This window comes from Sceloporus occidentalis, unplaced genomic scaffold (assembly GCF_023333645.1).
Source record: "Sceloporus occidentalis isolate IW3139 unplaced genomic scaffold, rSceOcc1.0.p SCAF_3, whole genome shotgun sequence".
In the NCBI taxonomy this organism is placed as follows: Eukaryota; Metazoa; Chordata; class Lepidosauria; order Squamata; family Phrynosomatidae; genus Sceloporus; species Sceloporus occidentalis.
Window position 1 is genome coordinate 222,523,684 of NW_028316983.1, and position 22,309 is coordinate 222,545,992.

General features: G+C 37.8%; 1 protein-coding gene across 6 annotated transcripts in view; it reads right to left on the minus strand.

The window, feature by feature from the left end:
- Nucleotides 1-22,309, minus strand: part of LOC149317548 (E3 ubiquitin-protein ligase UBR5) — an 89,454-nt gene that overhangs the window by 32,078 nt on the left and 35,067 nt on the right. For 5 of the 6 annotated variants that reach the window (XM_089517747.1, XM_089517748.1, XM_089517746.1 and 2 more), the window contains 21 exons: nucleotides 20,940-21,124; nucleotides 20,133-20,242; nucleotides 18,721-18,833; nucleotides 17,078-17,221; nucleotides 16,397-16,508; nucleotides 16,057-16,211; nucleotides 15,342-15,539; nucleotides 14,013-14,223; nucleotides 11,942-12,068; nucleotides 10,762-10,913; nucleotides 10,276-10,371; nucleotides 9,754-9,877; nucleotides 8,538-8,635; nucleotides 7,838-7,986; nucleotides 4,706-4,797; nucleotides 4,023-4,169; nucleotides 3,818-3,936; nucleotides 3,595-3,721; nucleotides 3,352-3,481; nucleotides 2,988-3,148; nucleotides 1,406-1,645 (listed from right to left, as the gene is read on the minus strand). In XM_089517747.1, the coding sequence (XP_089373873.1) occupies nucleotides 1,406-1,645; nucleotides 2,988-3,148; nucleotides 3,352-3,481; nucleotides 3,595-3,721; nucleotides 3,818-3,936; nucleotides 4,023-4,169; nucleotides 4,706-4,797; nucleotides 7,838-7,986; nucleotides 8,538-8,635; nucleotides 9,754-9,877; nucleotides 10,276-10,371; nucleotides 10,762-10,913; nucleotides 11,942-12,068; nucleotides 14,013-14,223; nucleotides 15,342-15,539; nucleotides 16,057-16,211; nucleotides 16,397-16,508; nucleotides 17,078-17,221; nucleotides 18,721-18,833; nucleotides 20,133-20,242; nucleotides 20,940-21,124 (2,990 nt within the window). The remainder of the gene's footprint in view (nucleotides 1-1,405; nucleotides 1,646-2,987; nucleotides 3,149-3,351; nucleotides 3,482-3,594; nucleotides 3,722-3,817; nucleotides 3,937-4,022; nucleotides 4,170-4,705; nucleotides 4,798-7,837; nucleotides 7,987-8,537; nucleotides 8,636-9,753; nucleotides 9,878-10,275; nucleotides 10,372-10,761; nucleotides 10,914-11,941; nucleotides 12,069-14,012; nucleotides 14,224-15,341; nucleotides 15,540-16,056; nucleotides 16,212-16,396; nucleotides 16,509-17,077; nucleotides 17,222-18,720; nucleotides 18,834-20,132; nucleotides 20,243-20,939; nucleotides 21,125-22,309) is intronic. The other variant, XM_089517744.1, reaches the window with a different exon arrangement.

Consider the following 22,309-nt stretch of genomic DNA (forward strand, 5'->3'; position numbering starts at 1 on the left):
TCCCAACAATTATCGTCCAGTTAGTCTGACATCAATCCCAAGAAAGATTCTAGAGCAGATAATTAAACAAAGAGTCTGTGAACATCTAGATGGTAATTCCATAATCACAAAAACTCAACATGGGTTTCAGAGAAACAGGTCATGCCAGACAAATCTAATCTCTTTCTTTGATAAAATTACCAGCTTGGTAGATGAAGGGAATGCTGTGGATATAGTATATCTTGATTTCAGTAAGGCCTTTGACAAGGTTTCCCATGACATTCTTGCATACAAGCTTGTAAAATGTGGGCTAGACAAGGCAACAGTTACATGGATTTGTAACTGGTTGACCGGCCGAACCCAAAGGGTGCTCAACAATGGCTCCTTTTCATCCTGGAGAGAAGTGACCAGTGGGGTCCCACAGGGCTCTGTCCTGGGCCCAGTGTTATTCAACATCTTTATCAATGACCTGGATGACAGAATTGGGAGCATACTTATCAAATTTGCAGATGACACCAAATTAGGAGGAATAGCTAATACCCCAGAGGACAGGACCAAGATTCAAAATGACCTGAATAGACTAGAAAGCTGGGCTACAGCTAACAAAATGTAATTCAACACGGAGAAATGTAAGGTATTGCACTTAGGGCGGAAAAATAAAATGCACAAATATAGGATGGGGGACACCTGGCTGAATGAAACTACGTGTGAAAGGGATCTAGGAGTCCAAGTAGACCACAAGTTGAACATGAGTCAACAGTGTGATGCGGCAGCTAAAAAGGCCAATGCTATTTTAGGCTGCATCAACAAAAGTATAGTGTCTAGATCAAGAGAAGTAATAGTGCCACTGTATTCTGCTTTGGTCAGGCCCCACCTAGAATATTGTGTCCAGTTCTGGGCGCCACAATTCAGAAAGGACATTGAGAAACTGGAGCATGTCCAAAGGAGGGCGACAAAAATGGTGAAGGGTCTGGAAACCATGTCCTATGAGGAACGACTTAGGGAGCTGGGGATGTTTAGCCTGGAGAAAAGAAGGTTAAGAGGTGATATGATAGCGCTATTTAAATATTTGAAGGGATGTCATATTGAGGAGGGAACAAGCTTGTTTTCTTCTACTCCAGAGAACAGAACTCGGAACAATGGATGCTAGCTACAGGGAAAAAGATTCCACCTCAACATTAGGAGGAACTTCCTGACAGTAAGGGCTGTTCGACAGTGGAATGCACTCCCTCGGAGGGTGATAGTCTCCTTTCTTGGAGGTCTTTAAACAGAGGCTAGATGGCCATTTGTCAGGGATGCTTTGATTTGGATTTCCTGCATGGCAGGGGGTTGGACTGGATGGCCCTAGTGGTCTCGTCCAACTCTATGATTCTATGATATACAAAGTTTCAAAGGTGTAACTGTAACAATAAACCAATACAATTACCTGCTGGACTGATCAGACGATGGTCGTGGAGGCAGTGGTTCAACTGAGAACAGTTCTTCACTGCCTTGCATGGCATCTATGCTAGTGCTTGCCAACGTAAAAGGTGCAGTAGGTCGTGCAATGCCCATTCTGACTGGGATAATAAGGGATTCTGCTACATTGCACAATTCTTCCACAGCATAGGGTAGCAAAGCTTGGAATACCCGTTTACATTTTCCAATTGGTTGTGGAATAAAGTTACTGGAAAAGAAAAAGAACAGGAAATATGCATATTAATGTGTGTATGAAAAGAATAAAGAAAATATGTAAAATAGGGCAGGTCTTATTTAATGGCTTTCCCTCCAGAGAACTGAAATAAAATTGCTGTGTTCTCATGCTCAATCTACAACCAAGCCATGTAATTTCTCCCTTTACAAACAGTATAAAAATGCTCTTTGTCCTGTTGGTCTTTTTTCTTCTGTGCCCTGTCATCTCTCATCTAGACTATTACATTCTTCTCCCCATAGTCTCTTCTTAGTTCCTTCACTTCTATCCAAAATTCTCCTGCCATCACAACTTTTATTACTGTGATTACACAGTACTTCTCCAATCTGTGTCTTTATTTATATGAAGTTTTGCCTTGCCTTATCTCTCTGACTTTATACCCAGATGCATCATGTTCATGACCTTCACTCCTCCAGCTTTTCCATCATCTATCTGCTACCTCAATAAGCCTCTGCCATTTCTTCCATATTCTCAAAACTGCCTCCTCCTTCTCTTCAAACACCTGTGTGCTGTCACCTCTCTTACTTCATTGAAATTTTCTCCCCCAATCAACTTTTTCTATTATGCCTTTGGCAAAAACCACTAGCTTCCATGCCCTATATTCAGCCTGTAACAAAACAAAAGGAGATACAGAAGGAACAACTAACTACACAGGGCCTTCCAGTTTACGTCACTGTCCATCCACTTTGCATGTTAGATTGTAAACTCTTTGGTGGAGAGGAAACTGTTCTAATATATACTTTTAAAACACCACGCACACTGATGGTACTATACAATAATGAGAGGGGCAGAACATTTCATCAGAATGCATCTTCCATACTTCTGATATGAGCAACCTTGCAGAATTTTTACTGAGATGAACAGAAACTTCTATTCCACTCAGTGCATTCAGTGAAAGCTAACCATTATGTTAGTACTGGTCTTAAAATTGCAAATATTTCAAAAGTACTATCATTGCAACTGATTTCACAATTTAACTGAATTTATGTAGGAAGCCACAGAACAACACACATGGTAACTATAAGACAACCAACTTCTATGTAGTACTTTGTAAACTGAAATATTTATTTAATTTGTAATCTTTAGTTTATTTTTTAAAAAACAAGAAATATGGTGCACGACATTTCTACTTCACTTGGATGAGCACAGCAGATGATTGCATGTAACTAGCAAGGATTACCACTTGCCAGTTATTGTGTGTAAGTTTTTTGTTTCATTACAATGAACAGATTACTACATCACTGACAATATAAAATGACATCTCCAAGTTCTTTTCTATTTCCTCCATGGTATGTTTAGAAAAAAAACACAAGCTTACTTTTTTTTTTTTGAAGAAGCCATTTCCACACTAAGGATGACAAAAACTCTTGCCACGGAACGCAGAAACCTCATTGTGACAGAAATTGCTTCTTCCCTGCGACCTGGTGTGTATTTGTTTTGCAATTCTTTAACAAGAGTCCCCAGCAAAGTATCTAAGAGCTGTAGAGAACAATTTATTAGCATAATATGTACTGTTCTGTAACCATACAGGTTCTTTAGGAAAACAATTCATATAAGAGTAGGATAAATGTGCCACTACTTATATTTCCAAACCAGTCAAAATATAATTCTATAGGAAAATCAGATCTGTATAGTGTACTATTTTGGGTGCTCTAGTTTTAGAAACACAAAATGTGCCTTACCAAAATATCTGCTGTACACTTCACAATCAGACAGTGTGTAAAACAGTCCAGCCGAATTGTGCCACTCTGCTGATTAAGATATACTTGTTCTTCTGGCAAAAGATGACCAATCCTACTGCTTGCACTAAGACTTGGAAAAAAGTGAAAGAAAGTAATGGAAGAAGAAATATAATGTAAGTTTTAAATCTGTGATACAAAAATCAGTTTACAAATGCAATTGAAACAAAGGCAATAAATACACACGGGTCTTTGTTCTCCTGTGAACCAAACATGATCATAGATTTCAGTGCATTCCAATCTTGTAATACACGTTCCAAGGCAAGCTGGGCAAAACGTGGAGGTTCTAAATCATGATCAGGCATATCTGAATCTGAAGTGCAAATAAATAAAGGAAATCCACATGGGTCATTATACCAGAAAGATTTCTACTGTAAGAAAAAATCTTGAGTGTAAAAAAATTTGCTACCTTCAGGGTTTGCAGTTTTGCGATTACGATCTTCCCTAATGCGTGGCGGCCTATACTGGCAATGTTCTACTGTTTGTCGTGCAACTGTCTGTACTAAGAACAACAGAAGATGCTCTCCCCTGTAAAGCACACATGCACAGAGGTAAGACAGGGAACTATACTGGACTTTTCTGGTAAAAATTATTCGTAATAAGCAAAAGCTTACCTGCTATTTGGCATGGTGACAAGATTTGTGGTGGTAAGCAGTCGGAAAAGAAGATCAAGGCGAGCTGATTTTTGTCCTGCAATTAATGTTTTGCATTTGCATTTTTCCCAGCAGTCGCAGTATGCTGTAGGAGATGTGCGTTTAAGCCTGAAAACAGAATAAATATCTGTATCTCAAATATCAAAATACACATCTCCATAACACCAATAAGCAACAGAATCAAGTTCCAGAAATATAACATGTTCATTTAAAAATCTGTTAACCCTATCAAGCCATATTTATCTGAATGCTACATTCCAAGTCACCTTGTTTATGAAACTACACTAGTGTGAGAACAATGATGGCTCTGCATGTGAAGTAGCCACTTCTTTTCCTATCATGAGTCCAAACTAAAATGGCTGTTTCCACTCTCTACTATGCCTCTTGTCAATAGCAACAAAAACTGATGAGAAAGATGTCCAATTGTTTACCTCTGCCTTTCCTATCCCTGAAACAGGGAGAAGCCTCACAGTTGCAAATTCAATCTTCCTGTGTCATCTGCCCACCCACTAAAAATCCAGACTCTATTATCAGAGCATTTAAGAAAAATGAAGTAGTACTGTTTTCAAGCAGATTTAAACAATAACTACTTAGGTCATACAACAGTTTATTGAAACCTCAGTTTAGGGATAAAATGCACATACTTGCAATCGTGACCTTTATGGCACACTCTTGCACACTCTGTACAACAGCATAGGGATTCCAACAAACCACATGTTCGGCATTCAAAGATATCCTAAAAGGGGATGAAATTCAGCATTTTAGAAACAACAAAATTCTATGATTAATTTTATAATACCTAGTTGTTATAGGTTTGGCAATTCACTTTCTTTTTACATTTTATACAGTGGGCCCTTTCCATCCACAGGGGTTTGGTTCCATCCCCAGCCCTGAGATGGGAAAAGCTGCAGGACTTCAAGCCCATGTTAAGCAATGGGTGGCGGCAGGCCCACATATCCATTGACTAATATGGGGGTGTGACAATCCACAGATGGCTAGCCCTCCAATATGAAATATTAAGCTAAAAGCACCAAAAGCCAGTAATTGGGAAAATCACATTTACAGCAGAAATTGGATTAAGGTTTAAGAAGAGGTATAACATTTGTAGATATCTTTCTGTGCTATTTAGACAACAATGTTGTTCACAGGTTGGAAGCCAAGGGGGCCAGAAGATAAACTAGAAGGAACCATGGATAGACAGAGGTCAGATAATAAATGGCAAAGAACCGTCAATCCTTGAAATAAAAGACAAGGTTGTTTCCCACTATGTGCATCAAAAAGGGGGAGGGGAGGGGAGGCCCCAATTCTAAGGGTGCAGTCTCCAATGTACAGTGGACCCTTGTTATCTGCTGGGGTTTGGTTCCAGGAACCCCCATGAATAACAAAATCTGTGTATGCTCAAGTCCCATTAAATACAATGGCATAGCATAATGGTGTCCCTTATATAAAATGGGAAAATCAAGGTTTGATACTTGAAATTTATACCTTTTTTTAATATTTTCAAGCTGTGGATGATTGAATCCGTATATAAAAAATGCGTGGATAAGGAGGGTCAACTGTACATCACTGGATCTTGCTACTTGGTTTTATTTTTAGTGGTTTTGTGTTTATTAGCATCCTTGGAAATAACTTTGTTAGCTACTTGAAGACTCCTACTGAAAGGCAGGATTATAAATATTTTAAATGAAATGTAAGTGTATTTATATACACTTAATTGGGAATAAGTCGCATTGAACTCAATGGCTCTTATTTTCCAGTAGCCCTGTATAGGATTTTACTGTTAGTCATGACTTCGTTTATTCAAACAAAAATTACAAAGTTGCTAAAATATTTTTTTAATTATTAAAATTTTGTTACAAGTGGAGCTAAAAATGTTTAACTCCAAGAAATCTAGCATTACTTTGCATTTGCCAATTTATGAAAAGAAAATAATTAAAATTTGAAATAGAAGAACCCAAATTATAGTACAATAAATAAAATCATTACACATTCTGCAAGTTATTAGGCATTCCTCCACAGTATCAAGCAGATAAAAGAGTGTCATTTTTAAACAAAGAAGTGAAGAAGGAAAATGGGAAAAGCCTAAAACTCATTGAATACTAATTTTGCTAAATGGAACTTTGTTTAATCAGCCTCATTTTGAGCTATCATTATCAGCATTTTCTGTTTCCTTATATCCTTCATTTTTATGGATATGATGAACTTCCAAAACTGGAAAGTATGCCTGAAAGTGAGAAGCACAAAAACTCAAAGAAAAGGACCTACAACCATATTGTGAGGGGATGAGTGGCAAAATCCTGAACTGCACTCCTGAATTAAATATGAGATGATCCTGCATTCCACAGCAACTCAAAGTTTCCTTCCAACACTGAGCCATAACTGGGCTTAAAAATAAAATGGAGCAGGATAAACAGGGTGGGATAGACATATTTCAATAAATAAAACTAACAAAAAAAAAATTCGCTTGGAGAGGAGAGAGGACTTGGGTACTGCCCCCAAAGAAAACAGCTTATATACTCAACTATAAGTTGAGAAATTTGGGTCAAAATTAATTTTAAAAACCTGGGTTGTCTTATCCTTGGGTCAATGCTGGTTTCCTAGGACATGAGGCTGTCCCACCCAGCTTGGGGGGAGAAGTTTGCTAGGCTGCTTTTAGACAATCTGTTCCCTTGACCACCTGCCCTGTGGCCCAGTCTGGGGCAATCACATTGCAGGTCCCTGAAAAACCTCCCAGAACAATTGCCCCAGATCAGGCCATGGGTGGGGGGGATCAAGGCAGTGGTGTACTGAAAAGCAACCCAGCAAACTGGGTTGCAGTGTGCAGGTATCTGCCCACAATCTCAGAAGCACCACGAATGAATGATTAAGAGAGGGAAAAATAGGCATTTCCCCCTCTGAGCACACTTTGCAAGCAGCACGCATGTGAGCAGTCCAAAGTCAGCCTCCACAGGCAAGAAGAAGACAGTGCCACCTACCAAGATAATGACTCAATGGATTGCGACAGTGCAGATGATATTTATGCCAATGTCATAAACAACAGTTTCACTATTTATTCAATTATTTCAACAATGAGGAATTAAGCTTTGTAAGATTTGAGTAAGATATTGTGCATGTCTGTCAGCTTTTCTGGGTTAAAATCAGGAAAAGATATCACATTAAAGATTAAAGCTGTAATCACTGTTCATACAGTTGGCATTTTCTTTGCCTTTTCATCTTTTTTGACATGAGCATGTTTTTACAGCCCTGCGCATAAACTGGTAAGCTCTAACACACATTGTACAGCCACCATTTACGGTAGTTACCTCCTTATCTATCCAGCCTTTAGGTAGAGTGCAAACAGTTATGTCTGGCAGAATTTATGAAGTGCTTTGGCGCTGGTTTCCTTTGCTTCATGCTTTGTTACATGGCTCTGTGATTTAACCTTGATTTATCCACAGGTTATAATCTGGTCCCAAAATCTGCCCTCAACTTATACATGACATTGACTCATACACTAGTATATAAGGTATCCCACACCCAAACTAATCATGACTAACTTGCCCACTTATTTCAATGGGACTTAATTTCAGCCAATTCATTATGGATCCCCAAACAAAATATTAGAAGTCAAAACATCAAAAGAAAAAGCATCAATAAGAACTACCAAAGGGATAAAAGCAGCACTAAAACAATGGTAGAAATTCTAAAATCACCCCATGAAAGGCTTAGGACAATTGTCTTTACTCCATACCAAGAATCTAGTAGACCAAATACAAGTCAAGTTTTCCTCAAATTACCTGATTTATATGCTCTGCACCTGTCCATGTAAAGCTGCAAGTATCATTGCAACACAGAACATATAAAGGAGAATCATCTGGATTTGTACCAGCTGGACAAACCATTCCCATAAACACATCTTCTTCTTTTTCACTAGATGTTGCCTCTGCTGTTTTACCCAAAAAAGAGACAATTCAAAACAATGTTTTAAAGACTATTTGAGGAGCAAACAATACAAATTAAGAAAACACTGAAAACCCAAGAAAGTCATGTAAAACAAAACAACAACACTTTATTGCAGCATTATCACCCTTGTGGTTTAGTTTTTAAAAAACAGTTTAAACTGTATTGGTTACATTACAATACATTCTACCTAGATGTAGAATACATTATTTGTTACTGTCTCATTGTTAAGCCATTTTACTGCTTAACTATTCTCAATTATCATCATATCCTGAAAAAACAGAACTAAATTCCAAGATATCAATGCATAATCTCCCACAATAATTCGTGGTAGCAGAAATATCACAGGGAACTGCTTCTAATTAATCATTCATTGCAAAAAAAGGTAAGTGAAAAAACGATTTGTGAATTAGCAGCAAGAAGGCTGTGTTTTCAGTTTTTACATTTTATATTTTCATCTAACCCCAAAGGCTCTGGTGGATAAAACCTCCCAATAATAATTATGTACAGTAATAATGAACACCACACCTCACATACCTTTGGCAACTTTTTGTGCAGTTTCTAAAATGGTTATTGCAGCAGGATATGCTCTACCACTAACAGCAGACATAAACGGTGTCATGCCTCTTGCATCCCTAAAATCAAGAATTTTTTAGTATTATTTTTAGTCAAGTTCAAATGGCAATCATGCAGGTTGAGCAGAATAACCTTATTCAGAATTGTCCCTATTTTAAAACCTACATTAGGATATCAAAATATGGAGCAGAAACAACAAAAAATTGACATAAAGCCATTTAAAAGCACAAAATGAAGTATCAAAATATAAAAGCTTTGTCAAAGTCTGGTACTTACTTGCAGACAAAATCCAAGTTAGTAACAATGTAAAGTGAAAATTAGGATTATATGAATGATGGATATGCATAAAACAATAACTCTTGCTGTACCTACTGTAGTTCCCTACATGAAGATTTGGGAACCAGTTTGAGATGGTGGGATAGATCCCACTTGACATGTCTCAAACTGTGAATGGCATTAGGGGATATGGCCACTCCCTGACATCACTAGCTTCATAGGTGAAGCACCATCTGTAATTTCTACAGTCCTGCTTTAGTTAGAGACCTAGCCTCACTCTACATGGAAAGGCAAGATGGGGGGAAACATCGGGTACAGTCAGCTTGTGCTTTAAATGCCAGCAGAGCCCTGATCTTCAGACTCAGATGGTTCATGAAGTGCTATATGACTGCATTTTCCCTTCCTCTACTCTGGACAGTAAAGGCTGAGGGTGTAACTGATTCCCTAGCCATGGAGATTCCCATTTCCCCCCGTCCTTCTCCTACCTGAGGGTATGAAGCTTTTAGAAAGACAAGTAGCAATGAGGGGGAAAACTTCATAACTGAACTAAGGGCCTTAATAGGCTTAATTCAGCTCATAGGACAGGGTCCCCTATGCTCTAATAAAGAAATGCATATGAATTGTATTAGCTAATAAATTCCAGCTTGTGCAGGATCATTTTATTTTCAATATTTGAAATGCATAACCCCAATTTAGTTTACAGCACCCTTTAGGATCCTTTATGAGTGTAGCCAGCCTTTACTTAGTTGTCTTCACAAAGAAGCAGGGATACAGCTGAATGCAGGACTGTGCCCTGCTGTTGCCCTTCATCAACTTCTCTGAGATGGACAAACAAAAAAGGCACATCATGTCTTATCTACCTGCTTCCAAAGAGGGTGAAAATACTATGTGAGACCCTTACTTGGCTGACAGCAATTCCCGAAGATAAGGCTGTAAAACAACACTGTCACATAACAGTTTCAGTATGAAGTGAGCATTTGCTTTCCTGTCCTTTGATTCCAACACAGAGGGCTCTGTAGAAGGACCTACAAATGAGGAAAAGCATTCAGTGAATGTGGTATCTATAGAAAAAGCATATTTTTTACAAATCCACGTAAGGGGAACAACGATATTAACCTTATGATTATCCAGCACTTTTAATTATCTTAGAAATGTGATGTGTTGATAAATTAAGATACTTAATGTATATATGGGACTGGAATTTCATAATCTGAAATTAGCAGAGATTGTGAACAACATATTTCAATGCATAAGGTGGTGTAGATAAATCAAATGGCTGTATATCTTTTACATAAGAAATTGATACAGTAAGCTTTTTTCATATACTAAAAAAAATATTGAAGGAAAGTTGCGCTTTTAGGTTATGGCATCTAGTACAGAAGGAAGACAACACATGGAAGAATACAAAATAGTGTTTTCTCACCTGGGATGGTGGATGTGCTGGGTCCTTGACCAGTGCCAGTTGTTGCTGTGGTAAGAGATCCCACAGCAGGGGCCAGGATAAAATCAATGTCACCATCTTTTAGTAAACAGAACAGCAGGATGCACATCAATACATAAAACACATCCCTGGCAACATGTGCACTCCGTGCTAACTAACCAAACTGAATGTTTACACTTTCTCTCTTGTCAAATGTTTTTCAGTGAAACTAAGCCTAACTGCTAATGTTACAACAGGCAGCAAGCAATCATTTTGAAAGAAGCATCATTTTCCAACAAGTTGTAATTCTAATTTTAACATCCAGTTTAGCCTATAAGAACCAAAATTAATTTAACTAGCTTAATGCTTCACACAAATAAATTATCTCTGCATTCTATATTTGTACTACTCTTTTTATAAATTGACACCACAGAGTTTTAGTGTAACTTTAAATTTGTTAAGAATTTGACATGTAGAACAAGAACTTACCAGGATCCATGGCAGGAGGATCAGGAACCCAGCTTGGGGGAGCTATTGGAGGAGAAACTGGATCCTGATGATCACTGGATGAAGCCCCAGCTTCATGTCTACCCAAACCTGCTGCTCTCAAAGATCTTCTCATCATTTCTCTTAGTCGCAAACTAAGAGTAAAAAGAAAAGCTTGAGTCTAGGCTGAATTTTGAATGTTTCCGCTATATTACATTTATTTTAATATGCGAGCCACCTTGAATCTTTAGTTCTGGGGAAATGCCAGGATACAAATACAGAGGTGGAGGGCAACAACAACAATGCCAGAGAACTTATGTCAGGCTACATATTTTATTTTTATGCTGTGTTGTTGTCTGCCTTCGAGACTTGTTGTTGTGTGCCTTTGACCCACCTTGAATCCTATTTTGGGATATAGGTAGGATATAAATCCAATAAATAAATAAATAAATTTCTGATTTAAGGTGACCCTAAGGTGAACTTATCACAGGGTTTCCAGGGACTGAGAGTGTGTGACCCATCCAAAGTCACGAATTGTGTTTCCATGGCTGAGCAGGGAATCAAACCCTGATCTCCAGAGTCATAGTCCAGCGCTCAAATCATTACACCATGCTGGCTCTCTTTATTTTTTTAAAAATACAGAAACCTACGTACATCCTTCATATGCTTCAACACTAATCAAAGAGGCTGACAAATAAAGGCAATAAGTATAACAAAATTACTACACAATATTAAAAAAAACTCAGTGAGAAAGAGATCTGATAAAAAAACAAATGTCTGCCTAAACAAGATTACTGCATACAAAAATTCTTTCCCATACAAGGGGAAGACAGCTAGCTTCCCAGGATAAAGAACTGCATAGTTTAGGTGTGGCCTCCTAGGAGAACCTTTTAGGATAGATGTGAATTAATGTCAAATAAAATACATCTGCTATGGACCTCATCAACTGTCTGAAATGTATGAAATATTTTTTTAAGCAAACTGGAACCATTTCATACACCATGAACTCTAAAAAGTGATGAAGTTATCTTATCACATCAAGAATATGTTAAAGGGTACTAGACTATAATTAATCCTCCCAAAACAAAAGATAAAGTAGCTCTTTGGATCCTGCATGGTGCACTTGTAATGTCTAACTAACAACTAATATTGTAGTGGAAAAAATTTATTCCTACTAACTTACCTTCTGCTGCTTGAGGAGCCTGCACGATTTCCAGGACCATTACTTGATACTACTGAAATAGCGTTTGCAATAGCCTCAACTGCAGACAGCCTTTCAGCAAATGTATTTCTTTCTGAGCGCTCTGCTTCTGAAGCATATAGAAGAAAATTGGTTTCTGCTTTCTTATTACCCAATGTTATACACTTTAAAAACATCTAGGTTTACCACTGTTTTGTCAGGTACTGTATTTACTTGACCTCATGTATAAGTCAAAGGCAGGTTTGGGGGTCAAAATTATGCATTTTGATATAACCCATGGATAAGTCGAGAGTAGAATTTAGTGATATCTAACAAGGGATATAAGTATGAAGCAAAGTAAAATGATGCCAAAGAACTTACAACATTTCAGCAGGCATAACTGTTTGTGCTCACCCTAAAGACTGGATGAATGAGAGAGTAAAGGGGGTTGGCACTTCTTTTAGGTGCTGCAAGGAGGAATTAATCCTTCACCTTTCACCAGGGAGTGGTCCCTTTTTAAAAAATAAGAGGTAAAGTACAGTACAGTCATCCCTCCATATTTGCGGCTTTGATATTTGCAGATTAGATTATTCACGGATTTCATTAATATGTTCTCTCTAGGACTGCCTAGGTCCTCCAGTGCAACTCTGTGGTCAACTTTAAGTAAAAGTTGCACTGAAAGACCATTTGTAGCTACTCCAGTGCCATTCTATGGCCAGTGTATGTTGGACATTAACCACAGAGTTGCACTGGAGGACCTAGAGATTCCTAGAGAGGTGTCCTTCAGGAAAAAACATGGTGTTTTTGTTATTTGCAGTTTTTCCATATTCACGGGGGTCTTGTTCACCTAACCCTACCGAATATGGAGGGACAACTGTACTTATGTTGGCCTGTTGATAAGTCAACTCAGGTTTTTCTGGGTAAATTTTTTGACTAAAATTTCTAGACTTATACATGAGTATATACAGTGGGCCCTTCTCTTACGTGGGGGATCCTTTCCAGACTCCCCCCGCGTAAGAAAAAAATGCATAAGCTCAAGTCCCATAAGAAGTAATGGGGCTCGTGCCCATGGCACGCTGCGGAGCGCGCACAACGGGCACACACCCCATTACTCCTTTTGGTGTGCGGGAGCTTTTGCTTGGTGAAGCTTCCTTCATATGCTGGAAGCTGCGTATGGCATGGCCACATATGACGCGGGCACACTGTACAATATATCAAGTATAGAATTTTAAATAGTCTTAATTTATACACAACCATCATACCAAAAAAACAAGAAATTCTTGTTTGATTACTCAATACCAAAGGCTTCAAGGGAAGGGGAGATTTGGACAATCTAAACCAGAAAAGATTTATAACAATAAATGCGGAAAAAATTGAGTAATTCCTGTTGCCAACAGGTCACCTTAGGTTTAATCATATTATTTGGAAAATACAGAATCACTCTTCTAACAATATCATAATTCATTCACCTATTAGACACCACATTTAGAATATGAATACACATTAGGTACATTTAGCAAATGCGCACCCCAATGTGCTTAACTTAACCTTAACTCACGATCCTCTTTTCCTTTTCGATGTGTATCGGATCACATGCCACATGCCAAGGGACTAAATACCCTAGAGGGACCAGATCCCATCTGATCTTAGAAGCTAAGCTGGATCAGCTCTGGTTCCTACTTGGATGTAGGAATGAATGAATGAATACTAGGTCCTCTAGGCTCTATATCAGAAGAAGGAACTAGCAAAACCATATCTGAATACTCCTTGCCTGAGACAACCATATGAAATCCATGGGGTTCTCATACGTTGTCAACCAGTGACTTGAAGGTACACACAAACACAGACGCACAAAACCTTTAGTAGAAGGAACCACGAAGGTCATACAAATCAGCCACCCTTTTGTTAAAAGGATGACGGAAGAACAATAATTTTGATATTCCTTCTTTTTGTAAAGATTCTCATCACCTACTATACTGTACTTATGCATGTACGTAGCCAAAGCTATTTCAAAACAGGTTCTGAACAATTTCTACTTATCTTTCTAGCATTTGAATGAAATTGCTGAACTCACCCTCTTCTTCTTTAGTTTCTTTATTACTGGTTGGAAAGCACACAGAAACGCAAGCATGCAGAATATTGCGGTTTCCATCACATCTGTGGCTGAGAAATGTTTGCAGAACTTGCGGATTCTGATCCAATACAACTGCTTGCTCAAGGTTCATCAGATACTGTCTGCATGCCTCATAGTCACATCGGAGAATATGCTGCATTAAAGTTTGCTTCTGTAATCAGAAATAAGAGAAAAATGAAATTGAAGCAAGAAAGATTACTTAGTTCTATGCAGTATTTTTGAACAAAATTGTATGTTTCCCTGAACCCCATGGAGAGCTCACAAAAAATTGTTACATAACTTGTTTAAATAATAAAAACTACCATTTCAGGAAAGGCTGCCCACAAATCTTCTTTCATCCTATTAAAGAAGGTGGTGTATGAATACCAGCCCCTCCTTGAAAAAAGGGCTTGGTCCTTCTATGAGATTATGCAAATATGCATCAAAAGTGTGTCTAATCAATCCACTTAAAATGGAAATGTGGTAACAAGCTATTACAAGATCACCAGCAAATACTAAATATTGGTATTATCCTACAAATAAAAACAAGCATATCTAGCACATTTATACAATGACCACAAAGGTTTGGCCACATCAAAGAACAGACATTTGTATCGGGAAAAACAGACTTCATATTGGAAGTAAACTCTAAATTAACTGTGCAACTATATTTTGTAGCTATAAAAGTAAACTTTTTATATTGTTGTTGCTGTGTGCCTTCAGGACATTGACAACTTATGGTGGCCCTATGGTGGACCTAGTGGGGGATTTTCTTGGCAAGACTTGTCCAAATTTGGACTCAAGGCAGCTTACAATTTAAAACCATGATACAGCTAAAAACATACAAAATAGTTAACATTTAAAAAGGATTAAACTTTTGACAACATTAAAATGATTTAAATTTGCCATTTTAAAACCCTGCTGGAATAAAAAGATCTTGCTAATGGTAGGACAGCAGGAAAGGAGCTGTTCTAGCCTCTCTAGGAAGGGAATTCCAGTGTCCAGGGATAGCCACTGAGAAGGCCCTCTCTCATGTCCACACCAAGTCTATTGTGACAGTGGTGGGATTTAGAGAATGGCACACTAAAGGACTTACAGTGACAGTACATTCATTCTCCTGATGATCTCAGGGCTATGGCTGGCTTATATAAGTCAAGTGAAAGCTTCTATATATCCCATTATAAGTCAAGTCTATAAAAGTATTCTGTTTAGGTATGTTGGTCAAAGCTGATGTGAATTATTTAAAAGTGGAAGCTAAAATATCTAAAGAATCTAATAGATAAGAATTACCTCAACAGCCATTATGATGACAGCAGCTTTCTTTTTGATGGTTGAATTAGCAGGAAGATTTGTTAAGGAATGAACACCCATTCCCAGGCTGCTAATAGGAGGAAGATCTAGCCAGTCAGGATCCCTTATTCCACCCATACAATCTTTTGCCATTGGATATATAGTTCCATTCCCATCTCTAAGAATAATTGGTGATTCCTACATAAAGAGCAGATACATATAGAATTCAAATTTTAGATGCTTTTCTCATTCATTTCAGTTATTTTTGTAATTATATCACACAGCACATTCATATATCTTATTTGGAATTATTCAACCCTATCTGTTCCATCTTATGCTTGAATATTGACTTTGGAGTCATCCCCTCCTACATTTCAAGGTTCTGATGACAATCCCTAGGTTCACATACACAGTAGCCTGCCACACTTACGAAGATAATGGCAGCTGTAGTTCATGACATTTAGAGAGCATCAGGTTGGTGAGGACTCGCCTCACACCTCCTTGTGCTATCCAATCTACTTTCTCTTCTTTTCTTTCTCATTCCTTCCACTCATATATAGATCAAGAGTATCAAACATCATGTTATTTCTCCTAAAAATTTATCAATTTACTACCATTCTTGCAGAATGCAACATGAAATGCTAAGGCTATAACCCCTTAAAGTAAACTGGAGGGGAGGGGGAATTAACATGTATCAAGTTGAAAAGACACAAACCTGTCCAGCAGTGAAAATGGCAACACTTCTCTCATTCTGCCCAAGAAAAGCAATACTGCTAGTGGGAAAATTATTTTCCTGTTCTGCTTTTCCTGTTGCAAGATCAAAGATGCAATATCTAACCCAATTTCCAGTTTTTAGTACAGCATGTACTCCTGAAAGTGTGCAAAAGACGGAGATAGATTTTATGTCATCAGATTATTATTGCAAACTACTGAACTATTAAATATTGTATAATGAAATACAGATCACTCTATTTAATATGCATCACTCAACATTTGTCTAATTCATTTGAAAGAAAGCAGCAGAGAAATTAAACATAACAAAAATACCACCTTACCTTTTGAATCTACATTTACTGCTAGGATTTCTGTTTTTTCAGGAATGCATAGCTTTTTAGGGGTCCGCTGAAAACAGTCTGGAACTTTTGGTGTCCCACCAGTTTTTACCACCTATAACAAAAATAGATTTCTGTTAACTCCAATCCAGATAGGTGAGTCTATCTTATCCTTTCCTGGAACATAACATCTACTGTAACTACATACAATCAGACAACTCCTGACAAGTGAAAAAGTATGACATCATGGTGAAAGAAATTCCCAGTTGCTTTGCTCCCAGCATCTAAATGAGGTCTAGAAAGATCTCTGAACACTAATGTTCCTCTTAGCTGTCAATAGCTGATCATTCATCAAACTATCCAAAGTATGGAATTTACTTCTTCGACTACAGCTCCTGTGACCATAATGGATATGGAATTCTGTGTATTACAGAGTCCAAAAAGTAATGTTTCCAAATTCTGAATCTATTTATTTGGAAGGCATGCTATGAATTAAATGTAGTTATATGTTAAGTATGTTCTGTTTTGTCTGTTCTAAACCTACTGCCAGTTGATTTCATGGATAAACTCAGATTCTTATAGATGGGATGGAGTGATCCAGGTGTGCATACAGTCTGAGCTGTGACTTCAGAAGAGATCAGCTAACAATTTAAACTGACACATTTCTGTTGTTAGTACACCTACCTGAAGTTCATCTATTCTGAGCAATCGACAATCCTGAAGAAGAGAAGATGGATCAGGATCTAAACCAGAGCTGCTTGTACAATTTGCATTAGTGGATGTTCCTGGAAATTTTACTGCAACATAAGCCCCATCCACTTTCAGTACCTGAAAACAGAACACGTTAGATACACTGTTGTAATAGAGAAACATTCTGAGCTGAAACAGAACATACAGCTCATGTAATGTGTTTATTATATTTATGATTCTGCTAAACTGGTAAATGCTCTTTATGAGCATAAAAACACAGTCAATAAAATCAATAAAAAACATTTTTAACTGCACTCAGGATTTTAAATATCCAGAAGTATTACAGCAGGAAAAAACTTATTTAGTGTTTCATCCAATTTTCCTTATTTGGGGGCATTTTCACACCACCATCCCCTTTATCTACTTGACATTATTTTAGATCAGTGATTCCCAACCTTCATAATGCCGCGACCCTTTAATACAGTTCTTCACGTTGTGGTGACCCAAACCCATGAAATTATTTTCATTGCTAGTTCATAACTGTAATTAAATACGTGTTTTCCAATGGTCTTAGGCGACCCCCGTGAAAGGGTCATTCGACCCCCCAAAGGGGTCCCGACTCACAGATTGGGAACCACTGTTTTAGATTCTGGAGATCAATTTCCAACACTGTAGTATAACAAAATCAAGTAATTTACAGCAAAACGTCAGACACTTTCTAGACCGCCAAAGGCCATGCATGCATCTGCATTACCGTATCATCAAAGGAAGCCCACATTCAGCCTGCAATTTATTTCAGGGTCTTTACTTCAGCATACTTCTGCAAGAGGCAGAACTACAGATCTACTGCAAATATTTGCTCTGGCTTTGTGACATCTCATTGTATACAGCGTAAAATAATCCAAATCTGGGATAGCCATATGAACCCAATGTGTTTCTAAGAGAATCCTAAAGTATTTCAACCACTGTCAAAATTGATGCACCAGATCATCCACAAATATTTTTAAAAAGGCATGCTAGCAATTGCAAGAACTGCATTTTTAAAAAACCAAATGGGAAGATATCTAACATGCACGTTACTGCTATTATTTTTATATTTATTTTTCTATAGCATCCCTAATTTAAGCTACTTTTCAACCTAAAGAAAACTTCTGCTCAATGAAATATCAACATTTCGGTATTACTGTACAGAAATCAAATGGCTTATAACCGGTGTCACATTTATAATTTCTTGCACCATTGTCCACTGTACATGTGAGATCATCCATCCGAACCACTACACAAAGGGAAAGCTAATTCTGTATAGGTACAAGGGTAAGACACCATACTAGAAATCCTGTCAATATTAATCTTCTAAAACAACTGGATGTCATCTCCTACAGAAGCAGCTTTTAGTCTTGTAGTACATTCTTCTTTGTTTTAATTTGATAATCAAATATGCTAACATAGCACAAAGAAAGTAATATGGCAAGATAGCACAAAGTAAGCCCATATGAATCAAACAATAGTTATCTGTACATAAGAACTGAAACCACTCATGGCCATATCTACTCAAAGTGAATCTCCTACCTTTACAAAAAATTAAATGATATATAGTAATTTTTTAAAAAGTAAAACAGAACTTGTTTTATACCAACCTTGCCAACAGGAACATTTTTAACATCTTCTACAAACACAACTTCTCTAAGAGACCACTGTTCTTCATTTACTTTCTCTTCTTCTTTTGGAGCTGGTGTAGATCGCCGCCGTTCTTAGACAGGAACAAAGAAGCAAACATTAAAACTGTTTGGGTGGCATTTCTATTATTTGTCAGTTTGCTACATAGAAATGAGTATGTGTACCATAACTTCTTCCATTAAAACACTACTATGTACCTCATCACATCAATGGGAATGGCTAAAGTAACAAGGAAGAAAAATCTCCCTCTTACATCTGAATCTGAATTTCTGCTTCATCATTTCTTTAAAAAATCAGAAACCAGAATCTGAAGTTTATTGCCCCTGATTTGTTAGAGGAGTTACATATCCTAGATATGTAATCCTAGATATGATATCTAGAGCTAGATGTAGCAGGAAACCTGGGGTTAATTGTTACGCTCCTGCTGCTTGGAAGAGCCAGGGGCTGGACTAGGCAGCATATAGGAGCAAGTGACACATGAACAATATCTAGATTCTCAGTAATTGTACAGTAGACCCTTGTTATACGCTGGGGTTTGGTTCCAAGATCCCCCGTGTATAACAAAATCCGTGTGTGCTCAAGTCTCATTAAATATAATAACATAGCAAAATGGGGGGGGAAATGGAAAATCAAGGTTTGATATTTGAAATTTATACTTTTTTGGAACATTTTCAAACCATGTATGGTTGAATCCGTATTAAAAAAAATCTGTGTATAAGAAGGGCTGATTGTAACTTATAATTATGTTCACAAGTGGCCAGTATAACAATTCTGCACTAGAACAGGTATGCCAACATCACAGATCAAGATAAAATGAAACAGAAAAGCAGGACACAGTCCCCATAAAATTTTCCAAATTACCCGCTAAGGCGGTGGTACTCAAACCTTTTACTCTTTGGACCCCACTTTACATCCACATGTGGACATCATGCCCAACCCCACATGGCATAGTAAAAGAATAGAAATAGTTTGTTTACTAAGTGTATGTATTATCATTCACTCATTCATGTATATTTCATATTGTAACATTTTATAAGGAAATAGTGTTCAAATTAGATCAATTTTATTTAAGTAAATTCAATACTTAACTCAATATTTAACTCAATTTAAATATTACACATATAAAAGTTTGGGAAGAGGAGGGGGACAGGGGCCTCCCAAGTCTCACACACCCTCTTGAGCAACTCTCATAGTCCCACTCCATCATTTGAGAACCACTGATCTAAGTAATATATAATGCTGTTCCTTAAATCTTTTGGGGAGAGGGAGGATTCAGTAAAAACATGGCTACATAACATAGCTGGCACACCAAACACCACTGCTTCTTCCTAACGGAGAAGAGCAAATTACATTCTCTCTCTACAGAACTTACTATATGGCATTGAGGCACTACTTGCTATTGAAGAGGCATCACTACAAGTAGAAGCTGGAGATGGTGGTGGACCCATTTCAGTTTTCACTGGTTCCTGTTTGCTTTCAGGCCTAGAAATTTGTGTAAAAAATGTTAAATACATTAAATAGCATATGCAGTCTGGGACCCACAATTCTAAAATGTATATTTTAATTCAGGAGCTGCTAGCAGATTCATTTCTTGCTTTGTTTCTTGTTACTTGTGATTTTATGCCGGTTTCATATTTAAATTATATTTATGTTTATTTATTATAGTCAACCCAAAGAACTGCATATTATGTATGCTTGGGGGGGGGACACATACAGAAGTTGTAAATATATAAATAAAGTTGCTTTCACATACAACATGACAACAGCTAGCCAATACTTTGATTACTGTAGTTCTCTGACCTTTCTTGCTATTTCTCTAAGTGAAAACAAATGTCTGCTAATCACCTTTGATGTAATAATATATAAAATAAGTGTAATATTCAGACCAAGAACACTATGATTAGTTTGGGCCAAGAAAGATAAAATATATTCCAAACGTGTGCTTTGCCAGTATTTAGAAATTGTTCATTGCTTACAAAAGACTGGCCTGTATATTAAGAGAAACAATTTTCACAAAAACATGTGCAGCAATTCCCTATTTCACTAGAGAGGAATTCTATTTAGTTTTAAAGTATTATGGCCTAGAGTACAAATATTCACCACTTAATGCTACTTCAACATCCTTTCCTGCTCAAATCCATTGTTCAAAATATACTTTGCAATACCACCAAGCACTCACTTTGCCTCTGTTGTTTTATTAGCTTTCTCCATATTCTTTAAGCTTTCTGGTGACCGGAGTTGAAACCTACAGCTGTCATTCATATTCCAAACTGATTCCATTAAAACACCTACTTTAGGAATTCCAGCACTAATTGAAAAAGCAACTGCTCCAGCATGATAGAGAGGATTATTCCTCAAACACACCTAAAATAAAGGGAGGCAATCAAAACTAAGAAAGAAATACAACCTTCTGTAGTCAACAACACATTTTGCTCAGATTCATCAGCATCAGGATATACATGATCTTAGCTGCAGAAAAGTCTTAGAACACTGTTCCATAACACACAACATCTGGTTTCAAGGTAAGCAAAAAGTTCAGGCAAACAGCAACTGTAGACACACCAGTTCGAAACTCAGGAGGGTAAATCGGTGACAAACCAAGGCGGGTTATAAACCGCCGCTTTGAGGCGGTCTGCCGCTGCCGCCGTTTGCTCCGTGCGGGAGCCGCAGCAGCCACACCGCGCGGCTCCCGCACGGACCGAAAAAGAAGCTCCAAAATGGAGCTTCTTTAAGTGGCGCCTCTATGACGTCGCGAGGCGCCAGGGGCGGACTCGCGATGTCATAGACGCCACGACACGTGCGGACGCACAGCGTCCGATACGTAAACATGGCGGCCCCCATGTGGAAGGGGCGCCGCCATGTTGTATGTATGGAATACGTACTAGGGTTAGAGGGGTGCGGAAGCACCGCCCCTTCCTAACCCTAATACGTATTCCATACGTATTTTTTGGCGGTTTGTAACCCGCCCAAGAAAGGAAAGGAAAAGAAGCAAATATGATTTTAGCAAAGATAAAACACAATGCAAAGGATGGGTGATGGCCAACTAAATTTGGGCAATGGCAGTCCCTAGCTTAGACCACCATCTACTGGTAAGTAAGTAAGTAAGTAAATAAATATATAAATAAATAAATTTAAACACTTTAAACTATCACCAGGGCTGTATACAAATATAATAAATTATAGCTAAGACAATAAAAACAGTAGAATATAGTTAAAATACTTTTATAAATTATGTACTAATTTCTATCTCACCTTTCCTTTAAAAAAACCCAGTACTGAAGACAGCTAACAATATCTAAAACATGTCATCAAAATAAAGAAAAAATCCTATAACACTGTCATCATCATAAAAATAACATATTGTTCAATATTGCAATGATTCTCAAAGTGGTGGCATGTGGACTGGAGCCTGTCCACAAGGCACTGGTTGCTAGTCATCAGTATTTCCAGAAAAGAGCTACAGCCAACAAGCACTAATACGGTGCTAGTCCTTGGCACATGGAGAGGGACCTTGTACATCCACATGTAATTTAAGAAGCACTGCAACAC